At 43.3% G+C, this 19150-nt stretch overlaps 1 protein-coding gene across 4 annotated transcripts in view; it reads left to right on the plus strand.

Annotated features, from left to right (window-relative positions):
* Positions 1–19150, plus strand: part of Lef1 (lymphoid enhancer binding factor 1) — a 118344-nt gene that overhangs the window by 89753 nt on the left and 9441 nt on the right. For 2 of the 4 annotated variants that reach the window (XM_008843626.3, XM_008843640.3), the window contains 3 exons: positions 2918–3025; positions 7838–7886; positions 8540–8580. In XM_008843626.3, coding sequence (XP_008841848.1) covers positions 2918–3025; positions 7838–7886; positions 8540–8574 — 192 coding nt within the window. In that variant the 3' untranslated portion in view covers positions 8575–8580. The remainder of the gene's footprint in view (positions 1–2917; positions 3026–7837; positions 7887–8539; positions 8581–19150) is intronic. The other 2 variants (XM_008843619.3, XM_008843632.3) reach the window with 1 other exon arrangement.

Consider the following 19150-nt stretch of genomic DNA (forward strand, 5'->3'; position numbering starts at 1 on the left):
TAAAATATATTTATAGATTATAAAATATATAATAACAAGACACATCTTATTTCAAAATAAGCTTTATTTTAAAATAGACCTTGCTATGTGTTGGAGGGAGTCTGTTTATTACAAATTTATTGTCAGGTGTCTTAATCAGCTTCTTAAAATTAAACATTTTCCTCTACTACTTGGAAAAATTTTGATAGAACAACTTTCTCAACTTTGTCAGCCCAGGGTCTTTGTCCAACCTAATTTTCCCACTTTTCCTGAGGAATACCTAGTGGTTTGAGTAGAAGATCCAGCTTTGCCTAGTATTTGAGGAGTTGGTTTTTATTCACAATTCTAGGTTTTGTCAGCAAAGTATGTAAGTTCATTTATACCCGTGCCCTCCAGTAATAAAGTGTGTGATTGATGGAGGAGGCAGTCTTTGTCAGCTGGCCGGAGGGACAGGTTTAAAAGCGAAGACTTCTCTCTTGTCTTAGTCTTGACCTCTTCCCCTCCCCCGCCTGGGTGACACTTTGCCTCTTGGCAGTCACATTTGTTCACCATCAGTTAGAATGGCAATGATCAGTGTTTTCTCAAAAACAGTAACAACAGTCTTTAATCCCCGCACTGAGGAGGCGGAAGCAGGCAGGCCTCTGAGTTCAAGGCCATCCTGGTCTATATAGCAAGTTCCAGGCCCGCCAGGACTACATAGTGAGTCCCTGTCTCAGATGATGATGATGGTGATGATGATGAATGAAGGCTGGCCTTTTCTGTTGTGTTCAGTTGGCCACGTCTTCCATGAGTGTCTGCAGTGATAGGCAGCACCAGTGCTGGGAAGTGAAGTGGCTCTCGGTGAGAACGGCCTGCTTTGCCCACACCTGCCTTTCTCTTTGGCTGCATTTGTCTCATTTTGTCTATCCTGCTAGCACAAAGAGCTGTGTTCCACAGGAATTATTTTTTTCAGAGTTTGCTGCTGCCTTCCCCCAATTTTTTTTTTTTTTAACAAAAGTATTTTACCACAAGTCATCAAGATCATCCAGTGAATAAAGGTGCTTACAGTCAAACCTGACAACCTGAGTTCGATCCTTGGGACCCACAGGTGAAAGGAGAGAACCCACTCCCGCAATTATCCTATGACCTCCACACATGCCCGCACGTGCGCGCGCACACACACATAAATGTAGTAGAAGTGTTTTTAAAAGTCTATTACCTGATTTGTGTTTAGGCTCACACCAAGTCTCTCATGTGTCGTGCTTTTTCATTTTACACCCTGCACGTGTTCTACGGTTTATCCAACTTTGGAGGCCTGGCTTTAAAGGGACTTTCAGAGGCATGCGACTTGTTGCCCAGCCTGTGTCTGCCCTGCTGGCATGGAGTTCCAAGAAATCAGCCCCTCGTGTTGAACGAGAGCAGCGGGCTTTCCCGTTTTCCGCAGGAAAGACGCTCACCCGCTCTCGAGCCTGAGGCCACATTGATGAGTTCTTTCTCTCACGAGCTTTCCTCCTTCCTTTCTCCTTTCCTTTCTTCCCCACCATCTGTGACTTTTCCCCACCCTTTTAAAATCATTAAAGAAAATCATGGAATTAAAATCATCGTGCCAGACAGCCAGGAAGTAAAATGGGAAACTCTGTGACCAGAAGCTGAGGGAGAGCTGGGGGAAGAGGCTCCCAGCCACCTGAGAAGTTGAGAGAGACAGAGGTACTGGGCAGAGGGGCCCTAGATGCTCCCTGGTGCAGCCACCATTGCTTCTACCAGTCACCTCATGGTAGTGGCTGCCCCCTTCTCCTGGAAAGTTCTACTGGGAGATCCTGGCATCTGAAAAATATTAGAAAAGTGTCTGTTGGGGACCCAAGCAAGCCACTTGCAAATATTTGCAAGGAAGCATTCGATATCAGACCCTCACAATTCCAAATGGACGTCTTGCCTACAGGAAAACAATTCTGTTACTTACTAATTACAGAGAGAGGAGGGAAAGAGTGAGAGAGAAAAAGAGTGAGCAACCTTAAACAGTATCAGCAGCAACATTTTCTTTATTAAAAAATACAGTCCTGGGGCTGGAGAGGTGGCTCAGCAGTTAAGAACACCAGTTGTTCTTGGAGAAGACCCGGGTTCAAATCCCAGCACCCACATGGCAGCTAACAACTGTCGGTAACTCCAGTTCCAGGGGATCCGACAGCCTCTTCTGACCTCCGCAGGCATTGCACGACACGGGTACACTTACCTATATGCAGGGAATACACGCATACACATAAAATAATAATTAAAGCAACAACAACAACAAAAACTACAGTCTCAGATCCTGGATGACGAACTTAGATGCTGCCTCTTGCTTTCCATTGGTTGGGACCTAATCACAGCCCAGAGTGTACTGTGTGAGTACACTGTATCAGAGTTCCTGTGGACAGCAGGCATACGTGTGTAAGGAGATAGCACAGACAGACTGGCTTCTGATGTCTTGCCCTGTAGGATCACATGATTCAGGCTCCAGACTTCATATGACAGAGTTGGGACAGAGTCTGTGAGGAGAGGGTGTGTTTGTCCTAAAAGGCATCTGGAAATTATCACATTTTGCATAAATAAGTGGTGCTTGGACTCAGATACCAGAATATGCTACAGAAGATGAAAAGGGGGCCTGGGTATTGAGGTTCACCATTGAAAGTTCTTTTTAATTTATATTGGCGAAAAGAAAGGGTGGGAGACAGAGATCGTTTTACTCTGAATGCTTTGATGTGTTTCATGTGATATAGAAGCCCAGGATAGAGAAACCAAAATACCAGTTTCACTGTAGCCACCAGACTGGCTCCCAGTAGGTTCCTGAAGCAGCTACGACTTCTGCCACTGAGAAGTAAAATAGAATTTAAATGCTTAATATTTGCACTGTCCAAAGTTTGGTGCATGAAATGTACTCTTACACTTACTTTTTCTTTCCCTCCTCCCCCTTCTGTTTTAGTGGCACGCCCTCTCTCGTGAAGAACAGGCTAAATATTATGAATTAGCACGGAAAGAAAGACAGCTACATATGCAACTCTATCCAGGCTGGTCGGCGAGAGACAATTATGTAAGCCCTTCTCCGCACCAGTGGCTTCCTCCCACTTTCCTTTGCTTTCATGGGGGTGGTTTTAGGGTCTGAGTAGTCCTGGTATCAATTCTTATGTTTGGAAATTGATAATCAAACTGTAATAAAGATTTCATGAGGATATTGCTTGAAAGCTTTAAGCTTTTATTTTGTTGCTGTGAATGCTAATTCATCTTTAAAGCTTTTAAAGATCAAAATGTAAAACCCCTTATTAAAATGTTAAAAAATATTTTAAACAAAAATGACTTCCATAGTTTCACCATGTAAAGGCGAGATTAGTACTATTTATATAACCTTCTAATATTTTTAAATTTTATTTTTATTTTATGTGTATGAGTGTCTCTTCTGCATGTATGTAAGTACTCCACATACGTGTGATGCCCACAGAGGCCAGAAAAGAGTGTTCAATTCCCCAGAACTGGAGTCAGTGTTGTGAGCCACCATGTGAGTGCTGGGCACCAAACCCAAGACTGGTGCAGGAACAGACAGCGCTCCTAACCACTGCGCCACCTCTCCAGCCTCACCTTCTAGTATTTCTCTGTGCTTTTAGTTTTCACTCAGATAGAACGATACATGTGTTTTGTGTCCTGTCTCTTGCTGTTATGTATAAACGACTGTTTCTTTTATAGCGTAATGTTTGTATCAGTAGTCTACTGAGTAAACGTCACAGGCTCCTCAACCCATTTTCATGCTTTTAGACATTTAAGTTTCTCTTTTTGACAGATGTGCATCACGCCACAACAAGTATGTCTGTTCCAGGGACTCTTGTTTCTTTCGGGTAAATGGAGTCCTTGTAGTAGAAAAGTTGAGTGAAAGGATTTAACATAATTGGTTTGAATGTACCCAAGTCTAAGTTTCTCAATAAAGAGAAAAAGAATCTCCACTAAAAAAGGATATTTTAAAGTTCTTGAAACATATTGTCAAAATTTTTTCCAGATGATGATTATTTTGCAGTTCTTATAAGCAATGTATTTTGGTGGCTATTTTGCCACAGGATTAGAACTGTACGACTTTTTTTTAATCCCGCCATAATGTGCTCTGATGTCTACATACTTTGACTAAAGACAAGAGTATGGGTTATCGTGTTTTAAGCTATGCTAATTTTATTGGCAAGAACTACCCAAATTATAGTGCCAGTTCTTTTATTACTGTTTAGTTTGAGCCTCTTACTGATAGGGTTTCATATGGGGAACAAAAAGTAAGTCTGCTATATAGATTAAAGTAAATATGGTAAGAATGTATATTATGAATGGTATATTTGAAGTTTTATCATAGTTTATAGAAAATAACTGGTTTGGCTGTTTAGACCCTTGAAATAAAGATTTGAAAATCATCTCAGGTCAGACTGCTACAACAAAATACCACAGCTTAGGTAGTTTATAAATGCAGAATTTCATTGTTCACTGTTCTGGAGGCTAAAAAGTCTGAAACCAAGAGCACTCAGTAATAGGTTGGATTTCTGGTGAGGGCCTCCCCCAAGGCTTTTTGCTGTGTGCTCACCAGGTGAAGGGGTGAAGGAGCACCCCAAGCCTGCGGGATCCCATGCCCCAATCATTTCCCAAGGGTTCCGCCTCCTCATTCCATTGCACTGAGAGGTATGATTGCAGTGTGTGGGGTTCTCTATAGCAGTCGTCATGCGCCATGTGCGACTAGCAGCATGCTGTCCAGTCCTGATGATGGGATCGCCTCTTCAACAGCACGGTGAGGCCATGAGTCAATGTCCAGTTTAATGGTGGCCTTCACTATGGATACTCCAGTGGGGTGGGGTTCCCACAGGGATGATAACAATGATGCATGTCTAAGGTCATACAAGGGCATACATCCCATGTAAGACATTAGAGCATTTAAACACATGTGTCAATATCCTTCTGGTAATTGGGTTGCACAGTGTGTTCCCTATAATATGCTCCATAGAAGTGCCACTTTACTGTCAAAAGCTGGAGCTGAAGCATTGGATACAACTTTGAAACAGGAAATCAGTTCTGCTCTCAGCTACCTCAGAGCAACAGCACATTCATCTCCCCAGAGTTGTTTCCTTTCTTTTTGACGTATGCTGACTGTCAGGAGTGTCTTCAGTTCTTCCCGTTTCTTTCTAATTTTTACAACCATCCAGTGGCATCAACATCATTTCTCCAGTTCTCAGGGGAAGGGTTGAGAGGTCAGAGAGGTTAGGTCATTTGTCTGGGGCCAGTGGTAGGTGGCTACACTACAATTTATCCCCACATCTCCTGACTTCAGAATCTCCATAGCTGGTCTCTTGAGGATTAGCTCAGTGTCCGCTTTCTTAAGTTGACTGAGCAGAAGAATTTCTGCCCTAGAACTGGGCTTCTGTTCCCTAAGCAGTAATTACCATCTCTGTATATGGAGCCTTTGCTGTGCCCTCCCCCAGAGGGCTGCAAAACTATCCTCTTCTCGTTCTGTCCTGCATGCCTTTTGGCTGTGGCTTGCTGGGAGGGGATCGCTGACCTTCTCTCTCTGACCCATGCCAGAGCTCTGCTGAGCTGTGGGTTTCTTTGGACTCAGCTTTGCTTACTGAATGTCTTTACATTTCTTTTCTGATCCTTAAGTAATGAGTTTAACTTTTAGAAAGACATAAAAGACGTGCTGTCTTCTCTCCCTTTCTATTCTTGCTGTTTCCTTTCTGCTCCCTCTATACCTATGAAAACAAAGGTGTTTTGAAGAAAGAAAGACTTACAAGTTTACCTTTAAGGATTTTACTCTCCATAATTTTTTTTTTTTTTTGGTCTTTTTGAGACAGGGTCTCCCTGTAGCCCCAGCTGTCCAGGAACTCACTATGTAGACCAGGCTGGCCTTGAACTCACAGAGATCCGCCTGCCTCTGCCTCCTGAGTGCTGGGATTAAAGGCGTGCACCACCACGTCCAGCTCTCTCTCCATCATTTTTAAAAAAGAGATTGTTTTGCATGTGCCTTGAATGACAGGAACTTGGCTTCGATCATACTACTTTAACAGTTTTAAAAACCTGTCAGTGACTAAGGTGAAAAAGAGTCCGTCAGGTGAGAACACTCAAGCTAAAGCTGTTCTCAGCAGGACCAGGATTTGAAGAGCAGAATAGGATTGTGGTGCGGCGTGCATTGCAATGTGGGGTGCATTGCTGTGTGGGGTGAGCTCCCGATCCTCAGATCAGTAAACATAGCGCTAGTGTTTCAGTAGTAAAATGCCCTGCCTGATGGCATCATGGGCTTTGCAGTTGCAGTTTGCTTTGATACTGAAGACTAATGACTGACGTTTTCATGACTCAACAGTGCATGCATTTTCTTGAGTGAGATTAGCCGAGTTTTTGTCTAGCTAGAACTTTGAAATTCAGTGCTTCCTGCTGCCCAGTATTATATAGTCTATGAAATTTTAAAAGAAAAATATTTTTTATCACATGTGAATATTGGGTTTTAATGTAAAAACTACTTAGTCCTTTTTTGTCTGCCATAAATTGTATGTATGTTCTCTTGATGCAGTGGTTTTTTTTTTTTTTCCTAAAACAGTGCAGTGACAGTAGGGGCATGGTGCTCAGGCGGCCCTGCGTGCTACGCTTGCCTTGTGCAAGGTGGGCAGCAGGGTGCCCGAGGCCCTAGCCCACAGCCAGGTGTAAGGAGCTCAGGGCAGTGCTCTGAACACCACCCAGTTCGGGGTCGTATCAGAGCTTACTCGCAAGAGGCACCCCAGCTCTCTCTGAGGAAGAGAGACAAGGTGTGGGACAAAGAAGTTTCTTGCAAGAGATGACACTTGAAGCAGGTGCCAAAAAGCAAGTGGGAGCTGGGAGAGGAGAGCGGTAAGGTTCTAACAAAAGGCCTCACAGGAGCTTTTCAGACCTGCGGTAACTATTTGACTGAAGCTAATGATGACTGAGGAGTGTGCCCTCCCATCTGCTCCCTCTTCCCAGAGCACGTCAGTTGTAGTAAAGTTAGTGTTATTTTTGATAAGCTGTTCCCCTGGGTCACTGACAGCAGTCTTGTTTGCCTTGTGTTTATGAAGATAGTTTCTAAACTTTGTAAAGCTTTAAGGCCTCAGTCATCGTGAGAAGAAAAGCCGCTTTGAGGTACATAAATACATGTGTACTTTTATAGAGCCACAAAATATCTTCAGTATCATCTGATGGTTTTATTTGTTTGTTCTTTGCTAATGTCACTATTCCAGACAACATCAAATAGGGATGTTGGGTCTGCTGTGTGTTTCGTTACAGTTGGTTGAAAGTATCTAATGCACATTAGCCAGTTGCTCTTCATGAAAGTAGAGCCTGGCTATATCCTGCTAGCTGTTTTTAATGGGAAAAGTAGTTTAGAAGAAAAATGAGACCACTGTATGTGACCTAAACTTTTCTGTCACTGACATACATTTAAAACATACTTAAAATTGCACCTATGTCCATGTCATCCTGTCTCTGTGAAAAAGAAAGGTCCTTTGTCTCCCCGGTAACCCTCAACCGCCACCTCTCTCCGTGGTTGTGCCTGCTTCTGTCACAGGGCTCTGGGCAGTCAGGTTGATACCGTGGGCCTTTATATTTTATGGTGCAGACCACAGTAGGAACCATCCTGAGCCCTGCCAGAGACAGGCTCGCAGGAGTGCCTGAAGAAGCAGGAGTGTAGGAATCACACATGCATACACACACACACACACACACACACACACACACACTGTACATGCAGGTAGTGAGAAGAGAGACAGGAAGGGAGGGAGAGAGAGAGTGCCCGTGTCTCTGGCTGGCCACCTTTCTTTTGTATACTGGACTTCTCGATGCCCAGCACGTGTTTTCTTTCTGACCCAGTGCTCTCTCCTTCCAGGGTAAGAAGAAGAAGAGGAAGAGAGAGAAGCTACAGGAATCTACTTCAGGTAGGCCCCATGTGACTGTCCACCAATGCTTGTGCTTCTGGGAGACTCCGTGAAGAGTAGCCGGCGTCTTCCTGTACACTGCTTTGTTCTGTTGACTGTCACCTGTGATTCTTTACTTGGGTTTCCTTCCCGAGATTCTTGAATGTTTAAATAGACTTTTCCTTTAAAATGTGGCAATGCGAAGGTACTTGTAGCCTCTCTCTCCCCAGCCCTGCGTCCTGAATGGTAGCTAGGCACTGTGGCTGTTCGTTGCTTTTGTGTTTTGCTCGTGTTGCCTGTGTCCTCTGCTCTAACCCTGCTGCCTCTGCTCTGCCTGCGTAGTCCTTCAAAACATAACTTCTAGGATGACGCCGCAGTCTGTTACCTTGCATTCCCCTTGAGAGTCTTGTCCGTGATTGGGTTTTTAAGACTAAACACCACAGTGGCTGGGCTTGTCTTTCTTGCTCACTGATGCCAGGTATCAGGAGGCCCCAGTTCAGTTCCCCCTTTCTTTCTATTAAAAACAAGGCCACTACTTGTACTTCACAAATAATAATGGCTTTCATAGGAACCATAAATAGCAAACAGGTCCACACAGTATTGTAGCTACTACATACTTGGATTGTACAGAAACCTCTTCCATAAAAGTTTGTTAAAGACACACTTTTCTGCAGGTACAGGTCCCCGAATGACAGCTGCCTACATCTGAAGCATGGTAAGAACAACTCTCTGGTCCTGTGCTGATGTTAGCTCTAACAAGAGGCACTTGCTTGCGAATCCTCTTGTTCACACCGTTTCCATTCAGCCTTGCTCCTGAAAGAGGAAACGCCACCCAAACCAATGTAGTCTGTGGACGCTGTTGTGGTTTTCACACTGGCTATGTATATACAGTAGAGTGTTGCCTTTCGTTCCATTCATTCCTGCTCCATTCTCTGTCCCTACCTCTTCTCAGCTCTTTCTGACCAATAGTAAGTCTGCTTCTACAAAATCAAAGGCAGCAAGCAAAATGTCGTTCCACCCAGACAGAATGGGTCTGAGGCGCAACCGTCCTAGCCCACTCAGCACTGTTGCTTGGTCCAGCCTCTTATTCAGTTGAAATGATATTACAGACAGTGAAAAAGTGAGAGTGCTTTGATTTCACAAAAGTGGTGAAAAAGATTCATGTGCTTTTGTTTTTTCCTGTTTTAAAATAGCTCATGGGCATTTATTGTGACTGTTTCTTCTATTAAGTATTTTTCTTTGTTAGTAACCATTGCTAGATCTCACCCTAGTACTTGTAAGTGATGATTCACTTACTTTTGCAATAAGTCTTTAACTTCTATCCACATGACCACTAGCCCAAGGAACCTGGCCTTGTAAATAAGGCTGGATGTTTGTTAAGTTTGAATTCACCCTGTGTAGTCATTTTTCACAGCAAAGTTACTTTTGATTTGGCATCATTCTTTCTCCAGAAACCTGGTGCAGTCAATCAGCAAGGCCTGTTGAACTTTTGGGTTCACCCTGCCCCTTGTCACTGTCCAGCCCCAGTTCCTACCGCATGGCCATTGTAGCCTCTGGGGAACTGTGGCTGCAGACTTCCTTTCTAAGGAAGTTCATGTTGCTCTCAGAAATGAATGGTGTCCACTTCTCTACTCAAACCAGCTGACTTTTCTCACTGCCTGAAGGATGCGCCACATCGTCTCACGGGATCCACTGCCGCCCCACCCTCTTGCTGGTGCCTTTGGTCACTTGTTCCCTGTGCCCCCTCACTTTCAGCCTGGCCTGTGTGAGATTTGTGCTGTGTCCAAACAAAATTATTAGGAGTTCTCCAAGTAGATGGAGGGTGCTGCCCCCTCTGTCCCTGTGTTTGGAAGGCCTACTCACTCTACTTAATGAATGGGCGGGTGTGGGCAGCATTTATTTTTTTAATTTTTATGTGTATGGATGATTTGCCTGCATGTACATAAGTGCACCCATGTTGGGCAATGCCTGCAGAAGCCAGAAGGTGTAAGAGGGTGTAAGAACCCCTAGAACTGGGGTTACAGACGGTTGTTAGCCACTATTCGGGCGCTGAGAACCGAACCCCTGAGTCCTCTACAAGAGCAACCAGTGCTTTTAGCTGCTGAGCCATGTCTCCAACCCTGGGGACGCGTTTCTTAGGAGAAGAGCAGTGGCCTGCAGTTTCTATGCTCCTGACTAAGCCAGGTAACCTTGTCTATCAGTATTTAGTTTGGGTGCTGAAATTTCAACCAACTTTACCTACTGAAATCTCCCAGCAGAGATTTTGGCACCAAGTGGGTTTAAGTTTCCAATCAGCTGACTTGTCTGGACCCTCTAATTTTTAATCTTGGTTTTCTTCATTGGTGAAGTGGGGATTGGTGGTGCCTGCCTCCTTCCATCTCCACGTGCACTGCATGCCTTGCCTTCCGCAGTCAGAACTCAGAGGTCCCTTCCTTCCTCCTGATACCCCGCCAAGTCTTCTCCTGAGAAACTATCTTGGTCTTTATTCCAGATTTTCAAAATCCCATACGATAGCACAGGTCTTCTATCCCCATCTAACCTGAGCAGCCGGCTTCTTCCCTGTTGAAGCACCACCTCTCTATAAGGTGGCTATACAGCATCTCCAAAAGGCAGCACAATCACAGGTGACAGCCACATTTAGCTGAGTGGGTGTTAATCATCTTCCAAGCCAGTCACCTGGTTTTGTTCACCAGAGCACAGAGATGGCTTAATCATGGCCCCTTACCCAGCCTGGCGTCACCAAAGTCAACCTAGAAAGGCTCATGCGCACAGGTTGTCTTGTTTGTTAGTGTCTTTGTTTTATATTTATTTATTTATTTATTTATTTATTTATTTATTTATTTTATATTTTATTTGGTCTTTTTGAGACAGCCTCTCCCTGTAGCCCCAGCTGGCCTGGAACTCACTATGTAGACCAGGTTGGCCTTGAACTCAAAGAGATCCGCCTGCCTCTTCCTCCCAAGTTCTGGGAGTAAAGGTGTGCGCCACCATGCCCAGCTTTGTTTTATCTTTTTAAGGTAGATTTTCGCTAATCCATTTGGGCCTCCAACTCTCTATGTAAACAAGGTGCCTCTACCTTCTGAATGCTGGGATATCAGGCTTTGTACCACAGTGCTTTGTTTACATGGTGCTGAAGATCAAGGCCAGGACCTCATGAATGCCAACTGAGCTAGCTACATCCCCAGCCCGGCATTGATTTTTAAACATATTCTTTTTATCCCTGAGCTCTTAGGACTGGTTTCCAGCCCTTCTTGTGTCTTGCTTTTATGTGGAAGGCCCCCAGCGAAAGGCTACATTTTTTTTTGCATCAATGATTTAAAATTTTTCTGTTTACTAATTTTTATTTTATGTGTATGAACACATTGCCCCATGTCATGCAATGCCCACAGAGGTCAGAAGAGGGCAGGATCCCCTGGACCTGGAGTTGCAAACAGTTGTTAGCCGTCATGTGGGTGCTGGGAACCAAACCTGGGTCCTCTGCAGGATCAGCCAGTGGTCTTAACCACTGAGCCATCTCGCCATCCCTGAACCAATCATTTTAAAGCTAACTCTTTCACGTAAAATAAGCTTCAGTACCTCAGAGTCTGGCACTTGATTAAATGGTCTGTCATGACTAATGTTTTTTGATGTAAAGGCTGAAGCTGAGTATTTTTGCCTCCAGATGTAGCTCAGATACCTATTCCTTGACTATGTCACAGCTATTATTGTGCGTCTTTATCACTTAATTTTTTCCTGGAGATTAAGGTGCATTCTTTGTCCTATAGAAGGAAAGAGAAGCCCCTGGACATCCCGTCCTCAAGCCCCGAGCGTCTAGGTGAGGCCCCAGCTGTTGCCTTCACTCTTTAGTCTCTAGTCTCCCTTCCCTCTCATTCCCTGGGTTAGTCATGTGGCCTTTGAAGTAAGTCACTGTCCCCCTCAGAATCCTGTGTGGAGAACAGAACTGGCAGCCATGAGATAAGGAGGGAGCAGAGAGAAGCCAGATTGCCGTTCAGGAAGATTTCATTGATGAGTAACCGTATTCTACTTGTTCCCCTTGTTCCTTTTGCTGGTTTAGGAAGTCGAAAACTTTTCTATACACAGTGACTGGCCTGTCAGGCACCATTCCACATTGACTGTGCACCTAATAACACCAGGTTTTACAAGACCTGGAAACACAACGTTGGAAGAGGCAAAGAAGGTCCCTGCTGTCCTGTACTCACTGTATTGCTCTGAGGGTATTTGATACAAAATTAACAGGGAAATATAAGTGCTATTAAAAAAAAAAAAAAAAAAGCAGGCTTCCTGGTCAAGACAGCTCTTCTGTGGGGGACTTCACAGTGACCATTGCTAGCCCCGAAGCTAGTGGAAGGCATTTTGTTGAGGAACTGAGCAGCCTCAAAGAAATGAAGAACAAGGGTACCCAGGTCTTCAGAGCCCAGGAATTGTGCTGCAGGACAGGCCCCTCATAGCATCTGGACTTGGTGTAAGAGAGAAGGGAGAGGTCCAGCTTGTCCCTCCTTGAGTCTAACTTCCTGATGTGTGCGCCTCCCCGTGTTGATACAGGGACTCTCACTACCTTGCCTTCCTTCTGATGGTTTCTGTGTAGCTGTAGTGCAGGTGTGACCTAGACAATGACTTTTACAGTGTGTGGTTCTTTACTTCCTGTGTAGGTCATCTCCTAAGCCTCTTTCCCCTCCCTGGAGTGGCTTCCTGCTGCCCCTGGTACTCAGAAGCAGCACTGAGTACTCTTTGGGGGTTTAGTTTCCCCTGATGTAGTAAGGGGGTCCCAGTATCTCCACAGCTGGTCTTCAGTTCTGAGGGAACAATACCAAGTGACACAAAGCTAATGAAACGCAGTGCCTGGGCACAAAGGGGACAAGACTCCGCCTTGAGGAGGTTCGTTTCTCCCATGTGCATGATGAAACGTCACAGTACCATCACTAGTATGCCGTGCTGTCAGACCCAGTCTCCCCAGCAGTCACGCCGCCCCCCACTCCAGCCCCCTCCCTTGGCCTCTCCCCCTTTCCCTTTTCCCTAGTAGCCCCACTATATATTCAGGATCTCCTTTCTTTTTCTAGAAAAACAATTTTTCTTTTAAATGTAACTTTTAGCAGTATACAAAGTAAATTTTGTTACGGAATTTTCCTTTTAAAAATGTTTTTGTTCGGGGACTGGAAAGATGGCTCAGTGGTTAAGAGCATTGGCTGCTCTTGCAGAGGACCTGGGTTCTGTTCCCAGCACCCAGGTGGCAGCTCACAGCGATTTGTAACTCTAGTTCCCGGGGATCCAGTGCCCTCTTCTGACCTCCAAAGGCATTGCGTGACACAGGTACACTTGCATACATGCAGGCAATACACTCATACACATAAAAATAAAATAAATAAGCCGGGCGTGGTGGTGCATGCCTGTAGTCCCAGCACTGGGAGGCAGAGGCAGGCGGATCTCTGTGACTTCGAGGCCAGCCTGGTCTACAAAGTGAGTTCCAGGACACCTGGGGCTACAGAGAGACCCTGTCTCAAAAAGACAAAAAAAAAGTAAATAATAAAACATAATAACAGGTTTCCGTGTGGAATTTCCATCACGTTTCATTTGGTTGATTTGTCTCTTCCTCCCAACCTGTCACCCATGCCCGTTGTGCTTTAAATTATTTGTTCCCTTACCCCCATTGCCCACCCCGCCCTGCCCCTCTCTGGCTGCTCCCCCCCCCCCATAGTTTTCCTTTCTGCTTGTTTCTACTTTCATGTTTTCTTGAACAATTCCAGCTTCATGTAAAGGAAACACACATTTGTCTTCCTGGTTTGGATTATTTTACCTAACACCTCTAGTTTCTTCCATTTTCCTGCAAAATGACATAATTTCTTTTCTTTTCCTTTTTTTGAGACACGGTGTCATGTAGCCCTGCCTGACCTGGAACTCACTATGTATGTAGACCAGACTGACTTTGAATTCACAGAGATCCACCTCCCTCTGCGTCCCTGTGCTGCCACACCTGGCTTAAAAAATTTTCAATGTTCTTGATAGCTAATTAGTACTCCATTGTGTATATATACACAAATACATTTTCTTTATCTAATTCACGTGTTTCCAAGCCCCCGGTTATATAACTTGACTGTTGTGAGCAGTGCCTCCATAAATGTGTGTGCAAGTATCTCTAATGTATGCTGACTTTGGTGTATATACCCAGGAACTGGACTGTGGAGTAAGTCTATATTAGTGTTTTGAGAAACTTTGATACATTGATTTCCATATGGCTACACTGATTGACATTTCCACTAATGATGTTCAAGACTCCCCACCCCACACTGGTATCTTGATCAGCGTGTGTGTTTGCTTATTTGTCGATAGTAGCCGTCTTGACTAGGGTGAAACAGAATCTTAGTGTAGTTTAAATTTGCATTTCCTATTAGCTAAAGAGAGCCAACATTTTTTTCAAGTGTCTTTTCATTTGCCTGTATATCAATTGTACCTACTTTTTTGTTTTTGAGGATTAAATATATGTATGTACGTATACATATATATAGTGGATATTAACCCCATCAGATATGCAGTTAGCAATGATTTCTCTGTTTTTGGCCACTTCTTTACGGTGTCATTCCTTTGCAGAAGGCTTTTAATTTAACGTAATCATGTATAGAAGTCTTTTCTTTCCCTATTAGAGTCCTATTCAGGGAATCAACTGTCTGTGCCAATATCTTAAAGTGTTTTCGTCTAGTAGGGTCAGAGTTTCAAGTCTTGTATTAAGGTCTTCAATCTATTTTTAGTTGATTCCTGTAGGGCTCTAGTTTCAATGTTCTAGGTGGGTATCCGATATTTCTACTCCCCACTTATTAAAGTGGTCGTCTTTTCTTCAACATATGTTTATGGCATCTTGGTCAAGAATTAGTTGGCTGTAGATGTGCAGGTTTACTTCTGTCCTCTCTTCTGTTCCATTGGCCTGTGTTAATACGAACTCTATGTCATTAAAGAAAGCTATTAAATGAGAAAGATCTTTGAATTCACACCTGAATACACAGCTCAAGTGGTAAAAAGCCCTTTAAACACTTGGATTCCCATTCCTTAGAATGCATGGGCTGCATTTAATGCTTCCACATTTTGGGGTGAGAGGGGGTACCCTGTGTGGCCTCTTGCAACAGAGGTTGGGTTGTTAAGCAGTAACTTGTAGGCCCAGCTGTGTTCCTACCTCCCTTGGGTTTCTGCTTCCTGGAAGAATAATCTCTCTAAAGTGACTGTTAACCCAGTCTCAGCACTGGGGGGCACCTTTTGAATAAGCAGAATGGGATCCATAAAAGCTATTCCCCCAGATCAGAATGCCCTCCAGACTCTGGGATCTGTGGAGCAAGCCCAGGGAATGCAGAGCGCAGGGCCTTACTGAGGGAGACAACATGCACCCACTCTGCTGTGTCTACTGGAAGGCATCCCACATTTATCCACTCTGCTAGCAACAAGTGAGGGTGACTCCTGTGGAGTCACCTAGATGAGTATCCATTTCAGGAAGATGCCAACATATAAATGGGTAATTATAAAATAGTATGATTTGTGCTATGAGCTACATATAGCATACTGTATAAAATGGAGTATGTAAAATAAAACGTGTAAATCGGAGTGGGATGGAGGCTGGCATCTCCAGTGGCTGGTGCAGCGGCTGAGGACTAGCAAGGATCCACACACGGCAATTATGTTCTTCGAAGTTTTAGGGCTTGGGCACACGTTTTACTTGAAATATACAATATCTCAACAGATCGTTGGTAATCAGAGAGTATTATCAAAGGCTCGACTTCTCTTTCTTCTTAGTCAAGTATATAAGAAATTGAGCAAAGAATCAGAATTTTTGAAATAGCTATAAAAATTACCACTTGAGTTTATTAAAAATCAACTTTCTACACAGTTCACTAACATTTACTCTAGCAGAACAAAAAAAAATACCATCTCAAAATTATAGCACAGGCAAAGACAAGATGTAGTTTTAATGTAAGACCTCTGGTTATACAATATCAACTAGTTTAAAACAGGCTACTGTTAGAAGGTTGAAAACTCTGGTTAAAGATGCTGAACTGTTCCTGGAAAAACAGATACAACCTCACACTGCGCTTGGCTTTGGCGTGATCTTGCTAAACTAAGTGAAGGAGTGTGTTTATCACTAAGCAGAACCTTTTTTTTTTTTTTTTAAAGTAATAACCACATGATTAGAAGAAACATTTCATTACAGCTTTAACATAGTAACAATTTCCAGAGCAAGGATATATCTCTTTCAAAAGTGGCTGTAAATTTCACAGTTGAATTCATAAAGTTACACAATATTGAATTCAGTATAGACCCTGTAAGACATAAAATTGAATGAGTTTTTAACCTTTAAAAAAGATCTCCATCTCATTTTAAAATATGTTGTTTCTTAGAGTCATTTTTAACGCTACTAACACTTAGATGTTTGCACATGTGCTCTAATCTCTATGTATCTGATTATTACTAGAAACAGTTATGCTCAGTCAACAAATTTAAAAAATGAGTTATATTTGAGGAGGAAGCATAAAAATTTACTTCATGTTAATTAGTGGAGGTGATAAACATTACCACTGAAATCTACCTGATGACTTTATATCCATACTCAAGTGCCAAGGATCCCAGTGTAACTAAGCAGAACCTTTACCACTTGGAGGCCAGGCGCTTTGTGGGGTTCATTCAGTACAGGCTACAGGAGTTCATTGTGCAGTGCTCGAATTCATGTTGAAAAACATTGTTTCTAGCTTCTGTTTGATGATGGTGTTTGAAAAGTTCAGGGCTCATGGGTCCCACAGAGCCTCCCAGCTGCAGAGTGGGAATGCAGATCTAAGGACAGCAAGAAGACAGAACCCTGAGGGGCTGTGGGCGCCTGTGCTCCACAGCTATAGCCCTGTCCTCCGAGAGTTGGCGAGTGGAAAATGTTTTCCCTGCTCTTTTTGAGAATAATGTTTATTTCCTATGAATTTTGAAGCTCACCCTGGCACATTCTGATCTTTTTCCCCCTAATCGTTGCTCCTAATTCTACCTCACATATAAATGTGTCACCTCATTAAGTGCCTGAGTCGCTGAGTGTCTTGCTCTGGGTTGATGTGTTTAGTTTGAAAACAAAGCTAAGCTTTCTTTAAAATGGTGAAATTAAAGTTGGAGGCAGCTGGAGAAATCTGTAAGACTTGTTCAGAGTCTCAAAGTAAAGCTTTTTAACACAAGGAAGTACCCAGTACCTGGTGTGAAATTGTTACATGCCGAAGGTCAGTGGTGGAGTTGAGGACTTTGGGGAGGGGCTTCTGAGTCTGAGCTGAGTGGCTGTCAAGCTGAGGCCCAGGTGTTCCAGGCAGCCATCAAGGTCACAGTTACTAGCTGTGCAGAAGTCAGCCAGCTGAAGTTACACCTCCATACTTACCCATAATGGAGACCCAGCCCAGTGGGATGCCTTCTGCCTTCCTTTGTAAAAGGGTATAGAGACTGTTGGGTGCATTTTCTTGCCTGAGATTGGTAGATCACTTTACCCTGAAGCTGTGGTGTCCTGAAAGGTCTCCCCCACAGCTTCTGCCCTGAGCTGCTCCAGCCTGAGAGAATGGCCTACCTGTGTCTTCCCTCCTCTTAGTGTGTTTTGTGTGTCTACCAATCCCTGCTACACCTGTCACAGATGAATAGAAACCTTGTAGAAGATTTAAAAAGCAGTGACTCTTGACTGTAATGTTTCTTAGGAAATTCAGACACCTGACAGATAAGGTAAGGCTTGGTCACACTGTCTTAACAGAGATGGTCACATAATGACAATCACGGGCAAATGGTAGGTTTTCAAATTTTGACCCTTTGTCTAAGCCTTTGGTCCTTATATGATACGAGACTTTTTGCATTGGAAGTCTAGTTAAATCTCTTCATTGGTGCAGTCCACGGCTGTGAGTACAAACAGCTGTGGATTAAAGATGTTTGAGAGTAAAATTACAGGAGGTTCCAAAGAGCAATTGTTGTACTACCCTGCTGCAGGCCTCTCCAAGCGCTGGTTTGAGAATTGTTCCTCTATCCTGTTTATCTACTGTGTGGTTGAACCCGCAGTGACTGCCTGCACGGGACGTGTTGCCCACCGTTTTTGCTTATCGTTATCCCTAAACAATACAGAGAACTGTTTCATGGCATTTATATTGTTTTAGGTATTATAAGTAATCTGGAGATGGTTTAAAGTATATAGGAGGGTATATATAAGTTGTATGGAAACGCATGCCATTTTACATCTGACCAGAAAGGGTTACTGTGGATATCACAGGACAGTTGTACCAGAAACAGCCCACACTGGCTTACAGGAGCATCTTGTAGAACCCAAAGACATTAGTACTGTTGGGCCAGAGAAACAGAAATAGGGAACTAGAACTTAGCTATAGCAATCAGATCCACCAGTCAGCCGCCACTGAAAAATAACAGCACAGAGAAGAGCACAGGAGGCTCACTACAACTCCCTTGAGGACTTGAGGTAACACAATATTGAGAATCGTTCAAAAGCCCATGGAATTGAATTACATCAATACACTAAAATAGCAGATCAGAATTATTTTATACAAATTTTAATAGGATGTTTTTCTCATGGAGAAAACTACGGAATATTCCCCTTCTGAGTAGCAGAGTTTTCTGAAAACCGGAGTTTCATCTCTTTAAGTACAAAAACTTGGAAATTTGTGTGTGGTGCTAAGGATTGAAGCCAGAACTTTTGTGTGCAGGTAAGGCAAACGTCCACTGCGTGACACCTCATCTCCAAACATGGACTTTTTTTTTTAATCATTTTTAAAAATTTTTAATAACTACATGATTAGAAGAAGCATTTCACTACAGCTTTAACATATTCAGTAACACACTCCAGAGCAAGAGTACATCTCTTTCACAGGTGGGTGCAAGTTTCTAGGTTCACATTTGAATTAATACAGTTATCCAGTATTGAACTCAGTATAAGCCCTGTAAGACATAAAATTGAATGAGTTTTTTAACCTTTAAAAAAGAACTCCATTTCATTTTAGAATACATTGTTCCTTCCAGAAAGACTCATTGTTTTTGCTACTAACACTGAGATGTTGGCGCATGCATCTCTAATCTGTACGTATCTGATTATTACTAGTCATAATCGGTTGCACTTGGATCCTTGGCACCTGTGTATAAAGTCATCGGGTAGATTTCAACGGTAATATTTATCACTTCTACTAATTAGCATGACGTAAATTTCCATGCTTCCTCCTCAAATATAATACATTTTTTAAAATTCGCTGATTTGTGTGTGTGTGTGTATCACACAGAACATCCCAAACCACCTTATTCAACTA

The sequence above is a fragment of the Nannospalax galili genome, unplaced genomic scaffold (assembly GCF_000622305.1).
Source record: "Nannospalax galili isolate Female #2095 unplaced genomic scaffold, S.galili_v1.0 scaffold571, whole genome shotgun sequence".
NCBI classification, from domain to species: domain Eukaryota; kingdom Metazoa; phylum Chordata; class Mammalia; order Rodentia; family Spalacidae; genus Nannospalax; species Nannospalax galili.